Source organism: Habropoda laboriosa, unplaced genomic scaffold, assembly GCF_001263275.1.
Source record: "Habropoda laboriosa isolate 0110345459 unplaced genomic scaffold, ASM126327v1 scaffold28, whole genome shotgun sequence".
Classification (NCBI taxonomy): Eukaryota; Metazoa; Arthropoda; class Insecta; order Hymenoptera; family Apidae; genus Habropoda; species Habropoda laboriosa.
Genome location: NW_017100174.1, coordinates 1,934,509 through 1,953,434, shown reverse-complemented (window position 1 = coordinate 1,953,434; position 18,926 = coordinate 1,934,509). Strand labels below are relative to the sequence as shown.

The following is an 18,926-nucleotide window of genomic DNA, read 5'->3' as shown; positions in this document are numbered from 1 at the left end:
ATTTAAATTGGAATTTGGTAGAAATTTCTTCACTCCGAATATAAATCACGGCAAAATTTTTGCGGAAAATTTCAATCTGGAACTTGGTGGAACAAAGTAAGGCAAAATATTTAGAAAAATTTAAAATTAGAATCTCCTAGAAATTTCTTCATTCCCAATGAAAATCGAGACAAAAATTTTTGCTCACTTTCAATTGAATTAATTCACGATTTACTTATCCGACGTGATCGTTTTTCACGCAAAGAATGATACGTTTGATGTCTAGCTTGTAGTTGAACAGCGATTAGAGAACAATTATCAGACAGATGGATAAAATTCTCAGATTACAGATATCGAATCGAGGATGACGATGATGCCTGAAATGGTGATGTTTAAAGGACGAATTCTTACCAGCTCCTCGTCGTTCAATGTTGCTCTGGGCACCGCTGACGTTAGACCAGCCGCGTTCCTCTTGGTCGCCGCCATTGTCTGAGAAAAGATAGAAAGTTAATGCTCATCTGATTCAGAAACAATGCCTTCCAGTCTCTCTATTGTGTAGACAGAGATAAAGAGCAGGAAGAGAGAAACTGAAAGGGGGTGGGGGTGGTGGATGGATGAAGAAGTGGCGAGAAGACGATGATGATGACGACGATGAAGAGAACGATGAGGAATTGAAGAAATAAAGTAAAAAATAAGATGAAGCTGAGTTTCGATGCTAATTTACAAGATGTGTAAATCTTCGAGAACGACACAACAAGTTGTACAACAATAGAACTGTAAGAAAGATTCGTTTGCTTTTCTATTTGACAAAATTATCGGAAAAAAGTGACATATCGACGAAATAAATTGTAAAAACGTGACATCGACAATTACATTTGGCATAGATCTTTCGTTCTGTCGATATTCGACACTTTTTCCATGAGATAAATTGAAAATGAACTGGAATGATTTATCGAGGATTGTGCCATGCCAAATGTATTTGAGATATTTGCGCTGTTATTTACAAATGTTATTTACAGTCACGATAAGATGTGTATTATTTACATTGGCCTGTTCCAAAGCCGTGCTTTGAGCATTTTATCGTAATCACAGAGAGCAAGCTTCTCGATCTCCGAGGAGTTGAGACTTTGTCGCAATGATCCATAGATCACGATAAGAAGTGTATCAAATATAACGAGAAGAAAATGAAAAGTTTCATCGTCGAGATCGAGAAACTCTCTTTTCCGAAATGAAACTATGGTGTCGTTATTTAAAAACGAAACACGTATCATTATTCATAAAAGACACACAGAAAAAAGTGCTCAAAGACGAGTTGAGTAATGAACCTTCGTTGAAATCGAAAGAGATGTCCAAAATTGACTGAAAACAAAAGAATCAAAGATGGAATACATAAAAATGAGAACGATATTGTAGATAATTCAAGACAGATGAAAGAGAAAGAAAAGAAGAAGAAAATGAAAAATAAAAATATGCCGAAGGATGAGAGAAGACAGAAGAAGAAACTGAAAAAGAGAGCAATGGAAAGAGAGAGATGAAATGGTGGAATGACAGTGAAAGGCAGAGCGAGATAGAGGTGGTGAATCTCTACGGAGAGAATCTAATCCAATTAGCTTATGGCGCCTGGTTGGTGCGGCGCGCGGTAGGATTTGCGGTTGGCTAGATTTCAATTAAGATATTACGCACGGGGCCCCGTGCTCGATGCATGCGCTACTGTCTTGTCTCCGTGGACAGACGCTAATTCCGAGCAACTAATTTCGCGCGTCACCTACGATCTCTCGCTGTGAACGCGCCGCAAATCTCTATCCAGCGTTTTCTACTCTCTCGCAAAGCGTGTATCGTGGTGTGTAAAAAAGAGTACACAAGCGTTTCAACGCACGGGGCACCGTACCCTCCTCTATCTTTTCACCCTTTCCATTTCGCATAATATATACGCAGCATCTCTCCTTTCGCTAATATTTCATTTTTTTAACTTTTTTTTTTCCACAGGTCACGCCACAATCCTGTCATCTCTTCGTTTGTCTAATATATGTATATATATTTGTCTAAGTAACTATATAGAATATTCACTACTTTGTTAACTTAAAATATACAATATATGTGTATATATATATATATGTAACATCCATGATTGATTTTTCTTTCACCATTTTTGGTCAAGGATGTCGAGTAAGATATATGTATATACCTTCGCTGTCCCTTTCTCACTTCTGTTTTTTTGTTAAGCAAAATACACCGTTCGACGAGAAAATAAAGAAAAAAGAAAAGAAGAGGAGATAGAATCAGAGAGAAAGGAAGAGCACCGGTAGGAAGATAGATTATAGGTTAGATATTCAAATGAACGTATCGACGCGGTATTTGGTTCGTCGAGTCTCTACAATTGCACTCGTTCTAACTATACGATATATAGATATAAACGTGTCGTTATTTGTAACCTACTAACTACGGTACTCTCTGGTCTACTCGTTCATGCGCTATGCGTTCATTGTGACGAACATTCTTATGCGTGCGGGTACACCGAGAAGTTTGAGAAATACCAAAGAAAACCACGGCCAGATGCAATCTCGAACGACTAGATTCCTCCTTTGAAAATCAATCGATCTTACATACATGTATTTCGTTTTCTCGAAGAGTTACAAAAAAAAAAAAAAGGAAGAAAGAGTAATTTAGTCGTTCGAGAGATGTCATAGGTAAAGAGATCGATCTAATAGCAGAAACAGATTCAGATGCATAGGCGACAACAGGCAAAAAGTGGCGGCGGTGGACGATTAAAAATGGCGGCGAGCAACGCAACCGGAAGCGTGGCTGTCCCCTCCGCTAATTACCGCGATATCTCGTTCTCCATCGGAGCGACGAGATGGCTGGTTCCCTGATAATTATGTCGCGACACGCGAAACCAGCCCACCGGCGCGTAACGTTACTTTAATCCTTCAATTAGAAAATCCCCCCATTTGCACGTTCGCGGCTCGCCGCGCGTAATTAAGCCGATTATCACGTCGGTGAGGAGGTAGGAAGGGGGCGGAGATCGCGTTGCTCGCTAGATCGCCGCGGCGTAAACGCGGAAAAACGAGTTGATCCGGGAAAAACGCGAGCAAGAAACAAAAGGGTAAAATAGAGAAACGTGATATTAGGTTGGTGCAGAACGGAAAGAAAAGTCAAGCGAAAACAGCTGCAAATTGTGCGAATAGAATTATTAAAAGAAACAGTGATAGAGAGAGAGAGAGAGAGAAATGATCGCAACGTGTAGTTTTACGCATACAAGCTGAAGCATGCGCTACGTACGGCATAAAAAACAAGCCTTTTTATTTAAACTTCGTTAAGGAGGCATTTAATTAGTACCTTCAAGACCTGGAGGTAGAGTTTTTGAGATTTTTTGAGAGGTTTTTTTCAGTGAGTGGTTTTGTTTTTTTCAGGTGTTCAGGTGGATACAACAACGGGCGCCACAGAGAACAAACAAAGAAAAATGGCATTATATGCCGGTTAGTACGTGTATCAGTTGCATCTTTCTTTTTCTTTTTTTTTTTTGTTTTGGTTTTTTTTCTTTGCTAATGCTTCGTACGATCACGGATAAACAGATACATTTAGAGATTAGAGACACGAGAGGCACGGAACGTAAATCGGCGCATCGATCTTTCAGCGACACAGGGAATAATCTTCTGAAATTACATCGAAAGGACAATTAGAATTGTTTATCTCCATTTTTATGAAACAACTATTTTTCTCCGGCGAACTTTAACGCGAATATACATACTATCGTTGGAAAATTTCAACCTTCCTCGCGTTCATCTCCGACATTATTCCCCTTCGTTGAACACGAAAACCTGAAATTGCTGGAACTTCGCGATGCATGTTTGCATCTTCCGCATCGACGATCTTATAAGTTTTCTCGAAATATCTGAGAAGTCGTGTCAGGAGAAACGACGTTGAACTATAGCGAAAAGAAGCAGCTCTGTATAGCTCGCTCCTAGGATCCAGCAGTTTCTTCGCGGTTCTCTTATCGATCCGCCTGGACTCTCGTTTCCGGTTCGACTCGGCGGGACAATGCACTTCTTGGACGCGGGGTTCCAAGGACCAAGGTCACGGTACAACAACAACCAAGAAAAAAATTGTCGACATCGAACATACAGGGTCACAGACAGACGGGTCGAGATTTCTAAAAGGGGAATGAATATGTCGCAGCGATTCGAGGAGTCGCGTGACAAGTGGATGCAACGGGACTTCCTGCGTTGCAAGTTTATTCCCATTCTCTCCTCGAATCGCTCGACGTCGTGGGATATACGTATGTACGTAATTTCAGGGAAGTCCGTTCGTATCGATTGCACTAGACTTCACACAGAACACATACGAGCGACGGGTCGAGCGAAAATCGATGCTCTTCATTAGCGGGGAACTTTGCTTGACGCCGCGAGAAAATTGAATGTCGGGGGAGTCACGAGCTGTGGATTCTTAAACTGTCTGGAGGTTGATACTGTCCGTATGTGATGATTTTAAACGGTGCTGTCCCTTTGTGTTTTTCTTTTTCTTAACCCTTTCGCTGTTTGATTTGAGAACTTTAACCTTTTGACTTAAGGTTTAGGATCGAGCGTGATTTGCAAGAGAAATTTGGCAACTCGAAAATGCAAAACAATTTGAAGCTTTGCACAAATGTAGTTGTCACGCTAATGTTACTTTGTCTTAACCCTTTCGCTGTTTGATTGACACCTTTAACCTTTCGCTGAATGAAGGTGTAGGGTTGAGCGTGATTTACAAGGGAAGTTTTGCAACTCGAAAATTTGAAAAAATTTGAAACTTGATGGAAATGTAATTCAATGTAATAACGAAACCATTTTTTGTTTCGACAATGAAATTGTCTTAGAGGTGAAAATACTCTCTCAAAGAAATTGTCCAATTTCATATTATCGTGAATATTTACAAAATTGTGCAAGATATGGAAAAAAGTGAAATTCGTTAGATTGGACAAATTCATAAACATTTTTTTTTCTTCAAAATTTGGCCTCACCGCTCTTATTTTCGTTCAATGCTGAGATTCGCTGTAGTGCAAGGAGTAGGTAACTATTAAAATATTTCGACAGATAATATAGAAATATGTGTAAAATATATTTTTGTGACTAAATTGAGTCATGAAAAATGGAATATTTTCGTATTTCCTTATTTCAGCGAACAGCCAAAGGGTAAAAAATGAAATAAATTTTTATCTGTAACAGTCAATATTTTGTCGAAAATAAGTCGAAGAAAGTATTTAAATTTCCGAAGTTTCAGCTTGGACAGCACTGTTTCGAGATTTCAGCTGATTTTACATATCGCTAAGGGGTGTTTCTGTTTGTATACTTATCTGAAGTGAGCGAGGGTGTGATAAAGGGTGGCTAAAGTAAACTCAGTTCCAGGGTACGATAGTGTAACAAATACAAAAGAACGTTTAAGTAATGCTAAATATTTACGTTTACATTGTCGTTGTTCCTTCTTGTTGATTTTTCCTTATGTTTTAAGAATTGTTTCGTGTTGTATCGTATATTCACGTGTACCATGTCGGTATCGCGTAAAATTTCGCAAACTGCGAAACACTTTATCATTCGCGAATTCAAAATTTACTTCTGCTTTTTCTACGCACAGAGAACACAAGCAAATGTTAATGCTGTCCTTGAAGCATAAGAACCTGAAGCACGAAGTTGCATGGTTCGTTACGTCAAATACGAATGTTGCAGAGATAACCTTTCTTAAGGTGACTTTTTTCTAGATAAATTTTAATCCTTCGTTATTTTTATCAATTTCATAAATCTAGTTAAAACGAGAAGAGTTATTTGGAGTTGAAGAGTGCACGATTTTTTGAAATATTTAGTTTCGGTCAATTCTGATTGGATCGTGTGCTAAAATTTGCAAGATGATCTAATTTCGGTACTTCGATAGCTTATTAATTCGAAGGGCGGGCACTTTGAACGCCTTTAAAGATTCTACTCGACTCGAGATAACGTAAAGAAATGCTTCTACGATCTCGACGAATATTTACACCCTCGAACCATGCAATTAACCCTCATCAAGAGATCCTTTAGCCATTACGAACAACAGAGGCATTTAAGCGTTCTCTTTTGAGTATCTTCCTTGCACAAAGTAGTCGCACAATGCAGTAACCATTTGCGTTCCACATTTTTCCCCTTTTAGATATGGAACTCCGACATTTCTTCCATCAACTCTAACCTCAACCCCTTGAAACTTGAAATATCCATTTTTCTAAAACGTTGATGTATTTCCATTGCAATCGTAAATAATTAAAAATAAAAAATAATACCAAAAATATTATCAACGCTGAAAGATTCTTCACTCTAAACACTCAAGTGAAGATTTCATTTTAAACAATGGAAAAAATCGGGAAAAGTCGCGACATAAGATTCTTCAATTAATTTACCATTTTCTTGAATAACATTAAAATGTAATATAATACTAAAAATACTATCAACGCTGGAAAGTTTTTCACTTAAAACGCACAAGTGAAGAATTTTTTGCAAAGGTTAGAAAAAATGGAAAGAGTCGCGACATAAGCTTCTCCAATTAATTTACTATTTTCTTTCTTAATAACAATACTGTATTATAAAAATATTAAAAAAGCAACATAGTATTAAAAATATCAACGCTGGAAGATTCTTCACTTAAAACACTCAAGTGAAGAATTCGTTGCAAACGTTAGAAAAATTCTTCAATTAATTTACTATTTCCTTGCATAATATCAATGCTGTATTATAATAATATTAAAAATTGAAAAACTGAAATATTCTTCACTCCAAACACTCAAGTGGAGATTTCACATTAAACAATGAAAGAAACAGAGAAAAGTCACATTTTCCGTAATCCCGCAAAAAGTATGTTGATAAAGAAAGCACTTCAAGGCTGTTGCAACGAAATGTTCCGCGAAGCGTAAGGTTAATTGTGACCGAGTTAAACGCGCCATTTCCCCGTCACGTTTCAAAAGCCACGTACGAGAAACGTAAATAACGTTGTAACGAGTGCTTTTTCCTTCCATTTCGCTTTTAAATCCCGCGACACGATCGGGCCGCGCTTAAGGGTTCCGTTTAAACCCGTCACGTGAGCACGCGACGTTTCGACGCTCGCAAGGGCGCGCGTGACGCAAACAGGCCGCTCGTTTTTTTTTTTTTAAACGCGACGACCTCTCGAGCACGCAGGTAATTGCTGTTACATGCCAGGCCGCGTGTCAGATACAGAAATTTCCTTCACAGTTTCTCCGCGCAATTAACACGATTTTTAGGCCACTGCGTCGAAATCTTACCGCCGACGAAATTTCCTTTTGTATTTCGCGCGCGCGCGCGCGAAAAGTTACAATTGAAACGGGAGCGATATTTACGTTTTGGTAATTCTTCAACGAGTTGTTTGACCTGTTTCCTCGAAATTTCCTCCAATGGAACCAACGAAAATTTCAAACTTTCCGTTTCGAAGGAAATAAATGAAAAGAAATTGTAAGAAATCATTTTACATAGGGCGAACGAAACCACACTGTGCTCGGTTCGATTCAATTTTTCCGTGTTCATGTGTTTTCGATTGATTGGATAACGCACAGCTCTACGTTAGATTAATACAGATGCTTTTATTCATTTCACCGGGAACAATACGTGCGGCGGAATCGTTAGGAAAAATTGTTCGAATTCTGCGAGCATCGATTCTATACGTCGTTCAAAATGAGAGTAACCTCGCTCTCGGACCGATTCTCGTCCGTTCTGCGCATAGACGGAGAGCGTAGCAGAGGGTAAGACGGAGAAAAAGGTAGGTGGTTAAGTGGGGGTTTGGACGTTCTAGTGGTTCTAGCCCTGCCTTAGGCACGCCCCGTGCGCGAACCGAGGTTATTCTTATTTTGAACAGAGTATACACGGTTTTTGTTCTCGACGTTCGTGAAATGTTTCACATCTACCGAAATCGTACGTGGCCTTTGTCTCCATTGGCAATTCGTGTATACACTCTTACGCGGTACGTTTCAAGTGAAAGAAAGCAAAAAAAAAAAGGAGGCGAGTTAAACAGTGTTTCCTTAATAGGTTAGTTGAAACGAGGGTTTCAATCGAAAAATGCAATTCCATTGTCGATGAACAAAGTAAAATCCCTCTCCCCAACCTGCGCTGCTTTTTTCCCCCGTGGAATTCTTTTGTCGGTGAAATACGAAGCAAGCTTGACCCACGAAAGTATTTACCGCCGACAGCGGTGCCTTTCATTAGAAAAAGACATCTAAATTGCGTGCCTCCGAATTGGCTCGGTCACTTGAACTTCCGCTGCATTTGTTACCTGTGTTCCTGCAATGCGGATCGAGCCGAGCCAGATCGCACATAATGCGGAACGCAATTTGTTCTGCAGTCAGAAGGCAGATTGCCTCTCACATGTGTGTACGCGTATGTAAAGGGGCTGCTTTTTTCCCCCGTGGAATTCTTTTGTCGGTGAAATACGAAGCAAGCTTGACCCACGAAAGTATTTACCGCCGACAGCGGTGCCTTTCATTAGAAAAAGACATCTAAATTGCGTGCCTCCGAATTGGCTCGGTCACTTGAACTTCCGCTGCATTTGTTACCTGTGTTCCTGCAATGCGGATCGAGCCGAGCCAGATCGCACATAATGCGGAACGCAATTTGTTCTGCAGTCAGAAGGCAGATTGTCTCGTTTGTAATCAACGTCGAAATTATTCGCGATACTGTGGAAAGTAGACAAGCACGAGTAAAAGAGTTTATGATAAAAAAATTGTTCCTTTATGGTCATCTTGAAGGTATTAACATCCTTATTTCTCCCTTTTTTTCAGTATTTTTGTTCAGAGTTATTTTAAACTGTACATTGTTCAGAGTTATTTCAAAGTTATGGTGCATAGGTCGTTGAACTGATCTACTGTTCGTTCAAAATAAGAATAATCTCGCTCTCGGACCGATTTTCGCCCGTTCTGCGCAGACAGAGAGCGTAGCAGAGGGCGAGACCATGCGCGAAACGAGGTTATTCTTATTTTGAACGAAGAGTAGATATTGGCTATAATTTAGTATTATAAGGAACAGATGTTACTATGCAAAAAATTGATGATCTTAGAATTCCTCTTCGAATCATGTAAACTTCTTTCAGTCATTTTTTCTCACTTCCAATGGCAGTAGAAATAATTCAGGTGTTCGTTACAGGTGAGACACCCTGTTAATTAATCGTAAAGTGCAACATAGAAATTCTGATAAAATTGTCTTGCAAAGCTACTCGAACAAGTTCAATATTTCTCTTCCTATTTATCTTCGCAGGTAACACAGGTAACGTAAAAAGTCAATTTCGTTGAAATGATCGTTTTCACGTGGAACATCCTGCGTTCAGAGGATCCACAGTGACCATTCGAATTCTCTTCCAAATTTTCGCTCGACCCGTCGAAAAAGTCAGGTAAGGCAAAAAGGAAGGGCGGTGTTCGTTAAACAAACTTCGTTTCTCGCGGCCACGCGAGTCTTTGCAGTCGCGTTTTTCTTTTCCCCCGTTTTACGCGGACGCCATATTGTCGCGAGTAGCGCTACGCGATTCGACCGTGAAATGGCGAATGCAGGACCGTTAAAACGAAGGGAGTGACGGTTGGACGACGATGAAAACGAAAGCGAGAAACGCTTACTCGTGACTCCGTATCAAACGCGCGCTTTACGAACGGTGTTCTCCCGTTTTAACGGCCCCCTCGGTCTGCAGTAGAAGTAGTTCGAATCACAATGCCGATGGTAATCTGGGAGATGTTTCCTTGCTCGGTGGATTTATCGCGCTGTAAAAGCACCGGGTCCGTACGGATTTATCGGCCGTTGCGCCAACGTGGTTGCTTCGAGTAACGAGCACGTTTGGGAAAATATCGATGGAATGAAGAGATAAAGACGCTCGCGGAATAAGTTCTTTCGGTCCTTTAAACGGTGATTCTTTGTTCCGTGCTTTTTGGGAACTGTTGCGCTGCGCTTGCCTAACTTGGAAACGATATTTTAGTTTTCGCAATTTTTTTTATTGAATTTGAGTTGAAAATTTTTGCATTGCATCTACTTGCGTGTAATTTTAAAAAAATATTCTGATCGTTCTGAAAATTTCGCGATTGTTTAGTTACATTTGGGGAGAGAATATCAAATATACTTGCCTAACTTAGAAAAGATATTCTGGTCGTGACAAGAATTCCGCAATTTTTCTTATTAAATTTGCATAGCGAATATTGAATATATTTTTTCTAATATTTCCAAATGATTCTGAAGTGACTATAAAATTTTGAAAAATGCAATATATTTACTCTAATATTTCCAAATACCCTTAAAATGTCTCGAACGATTTTAATCAGATTCTCTAAAAATATTGTAACCAGGTAATTGTCTCGACACCCGCAAGCAACAGGTTAAAGGAACGTAATTCCAGCAGGTAACTCCGTGTCGCCACTTCACGGTGAATCGCGCGACATACGAACTTCCGGTCGACCGGACGGAAACAACATTCGACGGCCGGGTCATCGGTAGAAAATTTGATAACGTCGAACGAGCATACTCTGCAAAGCACTAGTAACGGAGTATACAAACAGCAGGCAGTCGACAGACGATTTCGATAAATCTTCCTTATCCCAACTATTCAAACTTACCCAAATTTACATGGTAAAAACGAGATATAAACTCTGAACGATCGTAACACGAGTCTTGAAAAGTTCGTTCTAAGTCTAATCGCGACTCTCCCTTCAGCTTTTCGCGAGCGATTTATCGCGAAATCGTCTGTAACGCCCCTCTGGAAGAATCTTGGGTTACCGAAAAACGACGCAACACCGAAACGCAGTACACGCAATCAGGTTGCACGACGAGGAAGGCCGTTTGATAATCGAGCCGGCCTCGAGAGAGAGAGAGAGAAATTCAGAACTTTTACAACGTTTACAGGTTCGTCCACTTGGTACGAAGTCGCGACACATTTTTCCGCGACGGTATCGCGTTAAGAAAGGAAAAATCTCTCTCGAAGGCGACACGAACGGCAAAACAGATATCGATCTCGCGACAGAACAGCCTCACGTGTTCGACGTCGTCGCCGTGTTGCGGGAAGAGAAAGAAGTCGAGAGGGAAGTGACGTTTTCGACGTGGAAAGTGCAACAGGATTCATCGATGGGGAAAAGTCGCGAGGAGACAGAGATCACTTTAGGCGACAAGGTCCAAGTTGAAAGGAAAACATTTGCATAACGCGAGTTTCCCCCTTTTTCGGTTCTATCGCAGAGGTGACAGAGAGAGAATTGCACATTTTTAAGGAGTCAGAGGGAAGTAGCACACTTTGACAGGATAATCGAGAAGCATTGATCACAAGAAGCTTTTTTTTTGGTCGGCGTTGATCGTGGTCGTCGATTTTATTGTTCACCAATGAAACAAGTAATCTGTTATACTTGTAATTCAGTCTACGTTGTCACATAAATTGTTTTTTTGATAGAGAAACCTAACAGTATTAAAAAAAATTCCTTCTAGGTTTATTTATGTAATTTAGGAAATATTGTCGAGCCAAATTTATAGAATTAACGAAATAAAAATAGAGAGAGCGAGAGAATGAAGCACTTAATGTGGTGCACAGAATCTGACTTTATTTTTTCGAAAGTTCGCGATAAAAGGATAAAGAGCGAGTGGTTAGCGGGAAAACTTTATTTCCGGGGTTCTAACGTTGTCGAATCGAGGCAGTCAAGGTTTTAAGCGAATTTCTCCGTTGCATTAGCAGAGAATTTGCAGCGCGAACTTCCCTCGCCAGGTCTGAAAACAATGTGAAAAATCGAACAACAGGTGCATGCTCGAGCCGCGACTTGAAACAGTTCCGAAGGCTCGTTTAGACCAACCGCAGCGAGTAATCGGCCGATGTGAACCCCTTAACCGCAAACTTTCTCGTAAAATGTTATCTGCGAGTATCGCGAGCGGCGATCTGCGAAATTATTTCCTCGACACGTAATGCTCTTCGATCGATACGAACTGGCTTTAAGCCTTGAAATTTCACCAAGAGCTCTGAGTAAAGTGACTTTTTGAAAATTAGAAAAAAAAATTCCACAAGGTTGAAATTTATCGAATTAATTTAAATTGGTCTGCTTTTTTATTATGTATGTTTTAAAGAAGAAAAATATGAATATTTTGGTCATTCATGAAAGCGTGAAAAAAATATGACAATTACTTGTGATTTTAAGAAACTTATCTGAAATTTGCATCCACCAATATGGAAACATTTTTAGTAGTATAAATTGTAAATGCTTTATAGAAACAACGAAGTCAGATTTAACCCTTTAAACTAACGATTTTTAGTTAAATTATTTCTTTTATTTTGCAAAAAATAAAGTCGTAGATGAACAAATGTGACCACAATACTTTCAAAATTAACCTATTTCTTTAATTTCGCAGAAAATCAAATCTTGCATGAACAAATGTGACCACAATAATTTACAAATTGAATTATTTCTTTAATTTCCCAAAAAATAAAATCTAACATAAATAAATGTGACCACAATATTTTCTAGACCAATTCCATTGCCACCTAACATTTAATTCAATTGTCACCTAACATTGAACACAATCGACACACAGTGTTCAATTTAGTCTAAAAAAAATGAGAAAAAATTCCGGACGACGACCACGATCAAGGAGGACGACGACGTCGACGAGGACAATGATCGAAGAGGACGACGACGACGGTGAGCCAGGAGAATGGCACCGTCGCCCCACGATTGTTCATTTTCACGAATATGGACGGCCTGGACAACGTGAATACGCGTCGTATCCACGTGTCCGCGTCCGGTATATATATATACGTGTACATGTCCATGTATGCATGGACGCGAGGGCGTCGTTGTTTGGCCAGGTTAATGGACAATTGATTACGTACCAGCTCGGAGACCAATGGCACCGACTTTCGGCGCGGTCGAATATCCGGCATGCTGTCGATGTTGCTGTAGAAAGGATTGTCTCCCGGATGCCTGAAAGAAAATTGATTGGACACGTTAGGCTTGATCGGGAGGATCGTTTTGATAGACAATAGATGCGATTGTTTGGCAATAGGTGACGAAGAAATGTTCGAGTGAACGTTAATTTTGCACGACTATTGTGACACTTTTTACGAGAACTTTTTTCCTCTTCGGGGAAATTAGATGCTGATTGGTTTCATTGGAAATTACTTACAAATTGATTTTATTGGAAATCAGATACGAAGGAATTGATTTTATTCGAAATTAGATACGAACAAATTTAAGTTAACGAACGAATGAAATTTTGTCAAATTAGATCATTTTGTAAGTTCGTGTTTTTTATATCGGAACTTAGATTGATATTTGAAACAGAATTTTTCAATTTTACGAAAAAATGTAATTAATTTTTATGAAATCTTTTGGTGGAGCTATTATTTTGTCGCTATAAAATGTCTTCGATTAAAACATTTTTCACTTTCGGCAGGAAATTACAGGATGGTCCAATAGAATTTTAACACAATTCTTCCGATTCTCTGATTTTTTAACGCGAACAGGTTTCATCGAAAAATACACAAACTCAATTTTTTCCGTGATATTTAACTTCAATTTTGTACGAATCCGGTTACCGGTTTTTCATGAAATTTATTATATGAAACGTGCTAACAAGTTGTTAAAAACGATCGATATTCTATAAAAGCGCGAACATACAACGGCGTAGAAACTCTGATAAAGTGTGCTATGTATATACTCTTGGAATAATTTACCAGTGAAATGTTAAATATTCAAAGAGCTAGATGAGGATCTTCCGCTACGTAACTCGAGTAATCTTGTAATCAAGCTGATAGAACGTTAGAACCTCTCTAATAATCGGTTCGCTGTCGAATTTATGGGCTGTTCGATCGCGTGTCGGGAAGTATTTGTTGGTAATAAATCTTTCGGGGAGTTAGGCCCGTACCTGAATCGATATTAGATTGAAAGTAATCGAACTTTCCGATTAAATTGGAAAGTTCGCGTTTGAAAATCTCGTCGGGCTACTTAGCCGATCAGAAGTTTTAAGGAACCTTAACTCATCTACTTATCCGATACTCTTCTTTCATTATCATCTCGGGGAGGGAACACTTTTATCCGAAGTTTCAAACGAATTCGCTTGGCGCGGAAATTGACCGAATATTCCGTATCGAGGGATATTTTCTCTTTTTTTTTTTTTTTTTTTCAAGAAAAAGCTTGATATTAGCGGAAGAAACGAATTAATCGAAAGTAGGATCGAAAGATGATCGTGATAAAAAGTAGGAAAAGATGTTAGATTACAAACAGCACGTAAACTGGTGTTTTGTGGACGGTGCAGTTAAGATTTATCGTATCACTTAAACGATGACCCAATTCTAAGCGGAGTTTATGCCTAATTACATTGCCCCGGTTCGCGAATTAACGTTAGATGGCTCCGTTAAGTATGGTGCAACCTAATCCATCACTCCGAGATGATTCGTTCCATTATCGTCTACTTCTTTTCTTTTCTTTTTTTTCACTTTTTTCAACCGAGCAACACGCAAATGCCCTATTATGGCCTCTCGAATAGCAATTAGCGGTGATTTCTTTTATAGGAAAATCTTTTCGTCGAGTTTGTTTTCCAAATAGCACGTGTTACTCATCGTTGCTCCATAAACGAGATTGACTGTGAGTAAATTTCAAGAATAATTATTTCTTTCATTTTGTAACAAACCAAAATTCTGGTATATCCGTATTTTATTATCTACGCGAAATTAGGGCTAAAACTGATAAATATTTTACAACAAAAAATAATAAAAAAGCTATCATTTTTACTATATTATTTAAATTAGTAATTATTATTATTCAAACAAGTGGACTTTTTTCAAACCTTGTTTGCGCAGTCACATTCATCGTTCAGAAATGCAAATTTAATTAATTTTCACCTCCACTTTATCTCTAATAGTTTTCGAGATATTGGATTAAGTACGTTTGCTACCCCTAACTTCAAGCTAAACTTTCATCCCTTCAGTGTGAACGATTGCGGATAAAAGAAAATACGTGTCGAATAATTTTTCGAGAGCTACCTCGTACAAAAATTTCATCAAAATCGGCGATTAACAGATATTGACTTGCGAGGGTAGTTGAAAATATCGCTAAATCAATATTTCGCACAAATTATCCCAGCTTTTCAATTCGTTTCGTACTTTTCGTTAACTGTTATTCCGGAAAGATAAAATCCAATCTACGCTAAATCCATGCAAACAAGCTTCCCATGCACGGTCTCAGAGGGTCGATCACCATTGTACGAGTTTTAACGTTTAATCAGTAATTCCCCGAGCTCGTAACGCGATTGACTAAACGTTCGACAAAGAAGCGATCCATTTTTACTACAGGGGAATTATAGAAATTGCTTTCAACCTGATGAATCTTTTTGACAAAATAACGACACGATTTCTTTCCATTCTTTTTGTCACCTGAAAAATGTCTATTTTACCAAACCTTCGGAATTTTTCTTACCGCTGATATCAAGATAGGACGAGAGGAATTTTAGAGGAGTGAAAAAAAGTGGAGGTTTAACGAATTTCGTGGTTCTTTCCTCGGGTTATAGGGAAGAACCCAAGGGAACATCGTTTGAACAGACGAGATTATCGATTACGCCGGAAGCGCGAGGAGGTCGGATCAGACTCGCAACAATTAAGAGGCACTTTTAACGTTGACCCCCTTTAAGAGTCCCGTCACTCGTCGAAGATCTTGGTTTTTATGTCAATTGCTGTCGAGATCAAAGCTCTACTCGGGAGCTTTCGCTACGAAATCGGGGAGAGAACGAGATACCGTTCTTAGTATAGACACGATCGTCTCTCCTACGATTCGTTTCGTGGCTTTAATTGAGGAACAGCCGATGGAATCTTTTTTACACTCGGAAACTCCTGTAATTTTCAATCAACCTCGAATACGTACAGTTTGTTCGTAAAAATTCCAACGAAACACATTTCCCTGTAAAATGTTGAAAATTTACGTCAATTAAAATCGATAAATTTGAAACGCGAGTTAAGTAACTTAAATATTTTAACCTCCGCGATATTCTCATAAATTATTCAACAGACGTTGCCACGCGAATTTCTACAATTTACCGCTGTCATCGTTATTTTTAACAATCCTTCAACACTTTAAACGAACAAAAACGGAGACGTCGCGTCGTACATTTTACATTTCAGAAGCGTGTCAATTTTTTGCGAATCGAAGTTTCCGCAGTAACGTGATTTATCGTCGAAGTTTTCACTTCGAAAAAGGGGTAAAATGGAGAACCGGGGACGGGAAAGACAGTCGGAACAGCGGCTGGTTTTCTGTGCATGTATAGAGGGAAAAAGGCAAAGAGCCGTCATTCACATGGCCAATCCCTTCTGTCAGCTAACGGCCGATCATTCGTGATTTTAGCAGAAACTTAACGATTAAAATTTTTTCACAACGTTCGAATTTTCCCCGAAACGATTTAAAAAAGGAACGAAGCTCGCGGAGGTTTTCATTTCTCCAGGCCGGGCCCGACGAGTTCGTCCGACGGCGAATTGTTTCGCGAAATCAAATTTCGTTTATTAAATTCCCTGCCTCGTCCGCTCGGTCCAAGACAGACGAGAAAGAATATCGAAGGATTTTCCACGATGAGATTATTGTTCGAATAAATTTGCACCTCTCTTTATCGTGTGCAGGCGAATTGAAGTGTCCTTTTCCTTCATTTTTTCGCGACAGAATAGGACGTTAAAAATGTAATTTTAAAATGGTTTAATTTTCAGTTCGAAAAGTTTTCGTTTGCCTCGTTGGAATATCGTTGAACAATTTCCCTCGTAATTTTACGCGTTATTTCTCTCAACTCTCGTACCGTGAAACATGTAAATCCTTCGATTGAAATTCCAACCGAGTTAACCTATCGAGAACCTTGAAAAAGAATGTCACGTGAAGCAGGAGAAAAACACCGACGACGGTTCAGTGGGAAAAAAGCTCCGACGATTACGATGACGTAAATGAAGGTTCGATCAATCGATACTATTCAAGCGATACTCACCCGTTGCCTCGTCCGCCGGATTCGCCTCCAGGTCCGCTGCCGTTCTAACAAACAAAAAAACAAGTTTATTAAAAAACAAGCCTAGTAACAGTTCGAAAAAACCAAGGGGAGAACGCGCGTTCGCACGAACGACGGCGCAGGCGTACGAAAAAATATTGTACACAGTCTTTGGAAACGCGTGGCCATCGGGAACGAGGGAGGAATAAAGGAACCCCGGGAGAAACAAGGGGAACAAAAAGATAGATCAATCGCGTCCTCCAATTGTCCCATCGATACATTCTTTTACCTATCAGAAGCACGCAAGATGCCGGGCATTTATTTCTGCTCGTTCACGACGGCCACACACGCACAATGCTTTGCCCCGTACACAAATCAGTCTCTTTTTTCGTCGACTTAAATGTAAGAAAAGCTCCGATGAAACAGAGAATCGAGCGTAGATCAGGGAGCCGAGAGGAAAGAGGGCTGGCTTTTGCTTGCAGCCAGAGACCTCAGCTTCTCACCTTACTTTCACAGACGATTCTAGAAAAATGGGAAGAAATTCTCGTTGTTTTCAGCCACCTTCTTCTCTGCTTGCTACCTTTTTGTTGCTGCTTTTCCCGTCTCGACCACCCTTCTGCGGCTGTTGACTCAGATTAAAACCTTCTTTCCCCGTGGCCGTTTCCACCACCACCCTCTCTCACCTCTCACCTTCCTCCATTCTCCCGTCATTGTTCGCCGACCGGTTTTTGTCTCTCCGCGAACTCAACCTCGACTCTTCCATCCTGACGTCTGACCGTCGCGTGAACCACGGACTCGGGGATGAAGCAAAGGACTCTCTTCTCCTGCTTAATCTCCTTTCTCGTTCTCCCTCCGCGGAGTATCCACGTCCTTTTTCTCCGCCGTTAATTCCTGCTTCGCGATGGAACACGGTTCCTCGGTGTACCTCGTTAATCAAAAGTTTCGGGAGAATCGCGGTTCGAAGGACGTCGATGTTCCGCGAGAAGGAAGAACGTTAACGGAGGAGGAGTTCTGACGATCTATTAAACCCTGGCTAGCTTGTAACACCCTCGAGATTCGAAACTGGTAGGAACGTATTTTTGGAATAAAAAGGATTCAATCTTTTTTTACACCTGTCGGGATCTCCAAGGATTGTAATTTTGTTCGTAATTTTGTCTTAGCTTTGATTAATCTGAGTCTGAGAAATTTGCTTTTTTCGGTTAATTTTGTTTCTTTCCGCCCTCTTTCTCTCGTTCTCCCATCCCCTCCTCTTTTCACCGCGTATCTGCACTCGCCTGCGCCTCATCTGCCTATCCGTCTCGTTCGCCCGGTGTCGCACGGAGGAATGGAAGATTGGAGACAGTGTGTAACAGCCCGTATAAATATAATATCACGTACAATACTTCGTAAATTCTGTCACGATAGAGATACAATATAAACTTATTGATAGCGTAACAAGTATAAGTATATTTAGAGTTAGAGCCGCAGGTATTTTCTTCTTCATCCCTTATTTTTCTCTCTCTTTCTTTTTCCCTCAATTCTTCTCGTTTCTTTTTCCTCTTGCTTTCGCTTGTTTTTTAATCGTCGTTCGACGCCATACCCCTGCTATTTACCTATCCCCGTTACTTGCCCTAATTCTCACTCGTTTCGCGTGCACAGTCTTGCGGAAAAGGGGGTTTCTTTTCACCCGAAAAGCTTACTTAGACAACACTGGAGCATGACAATTTTTTTTTTTCTCTTATTATTACCTTCGCATCGACTTCTTCCCTTTTTTTTTTTTTCATCGTTTTCTATTTTTTCACATTTTCCCTTTCGTTCGTTTTTACTCGCATTTTTGCGCGTTTGCTTTCGATTTTTCGTTCACGTTTAGCCACGAAGTGGGCGCCTTCGAGGGCGTCTCATCGCGGATCTCCTCCTAATGAGAATTCCGCGATAGTACGAGCGGAGTGTAATTTTCGTTGGATCCTAGAGAGATAGAGAATTCTTTTCTTCTTCTTCTTCTTTCTTTCTCTT

At 39.9% G+C, this 18,926-nt stretch overlaps 1 protein-coding gene across 1 annotated transcript in view; it reads right to left on the bottom strand.

The window, feature by feature from the left end:
• LOC108578732 overlaps positions 1-18,926 on the bottom strand; it is a 124,569-nt gene that overhangs the window by 78,324 nt on the left and 27,319 nt on the right. The window contains exons 3-6 of the mRNA XM_017942109.1: positions 16,938-16,981; positions 12,814-12,904; positions 3,316-3,324; positions 391-468 (exon numbers count right to left, since the gene is read on the bottom strand). Coding sequence (XP_017797598.1) covers positions 391-468; positions 3,316-3,324; positions 12,814-12,904; positions 16,938-16,981 — 222 coding nt within the window. The remainder of the gene's footprint in view (positions 1-390; positions 469-3,315; positions 3,325-12,813; positions 12,905-16,937; positions 16,982-18,926) is intronic.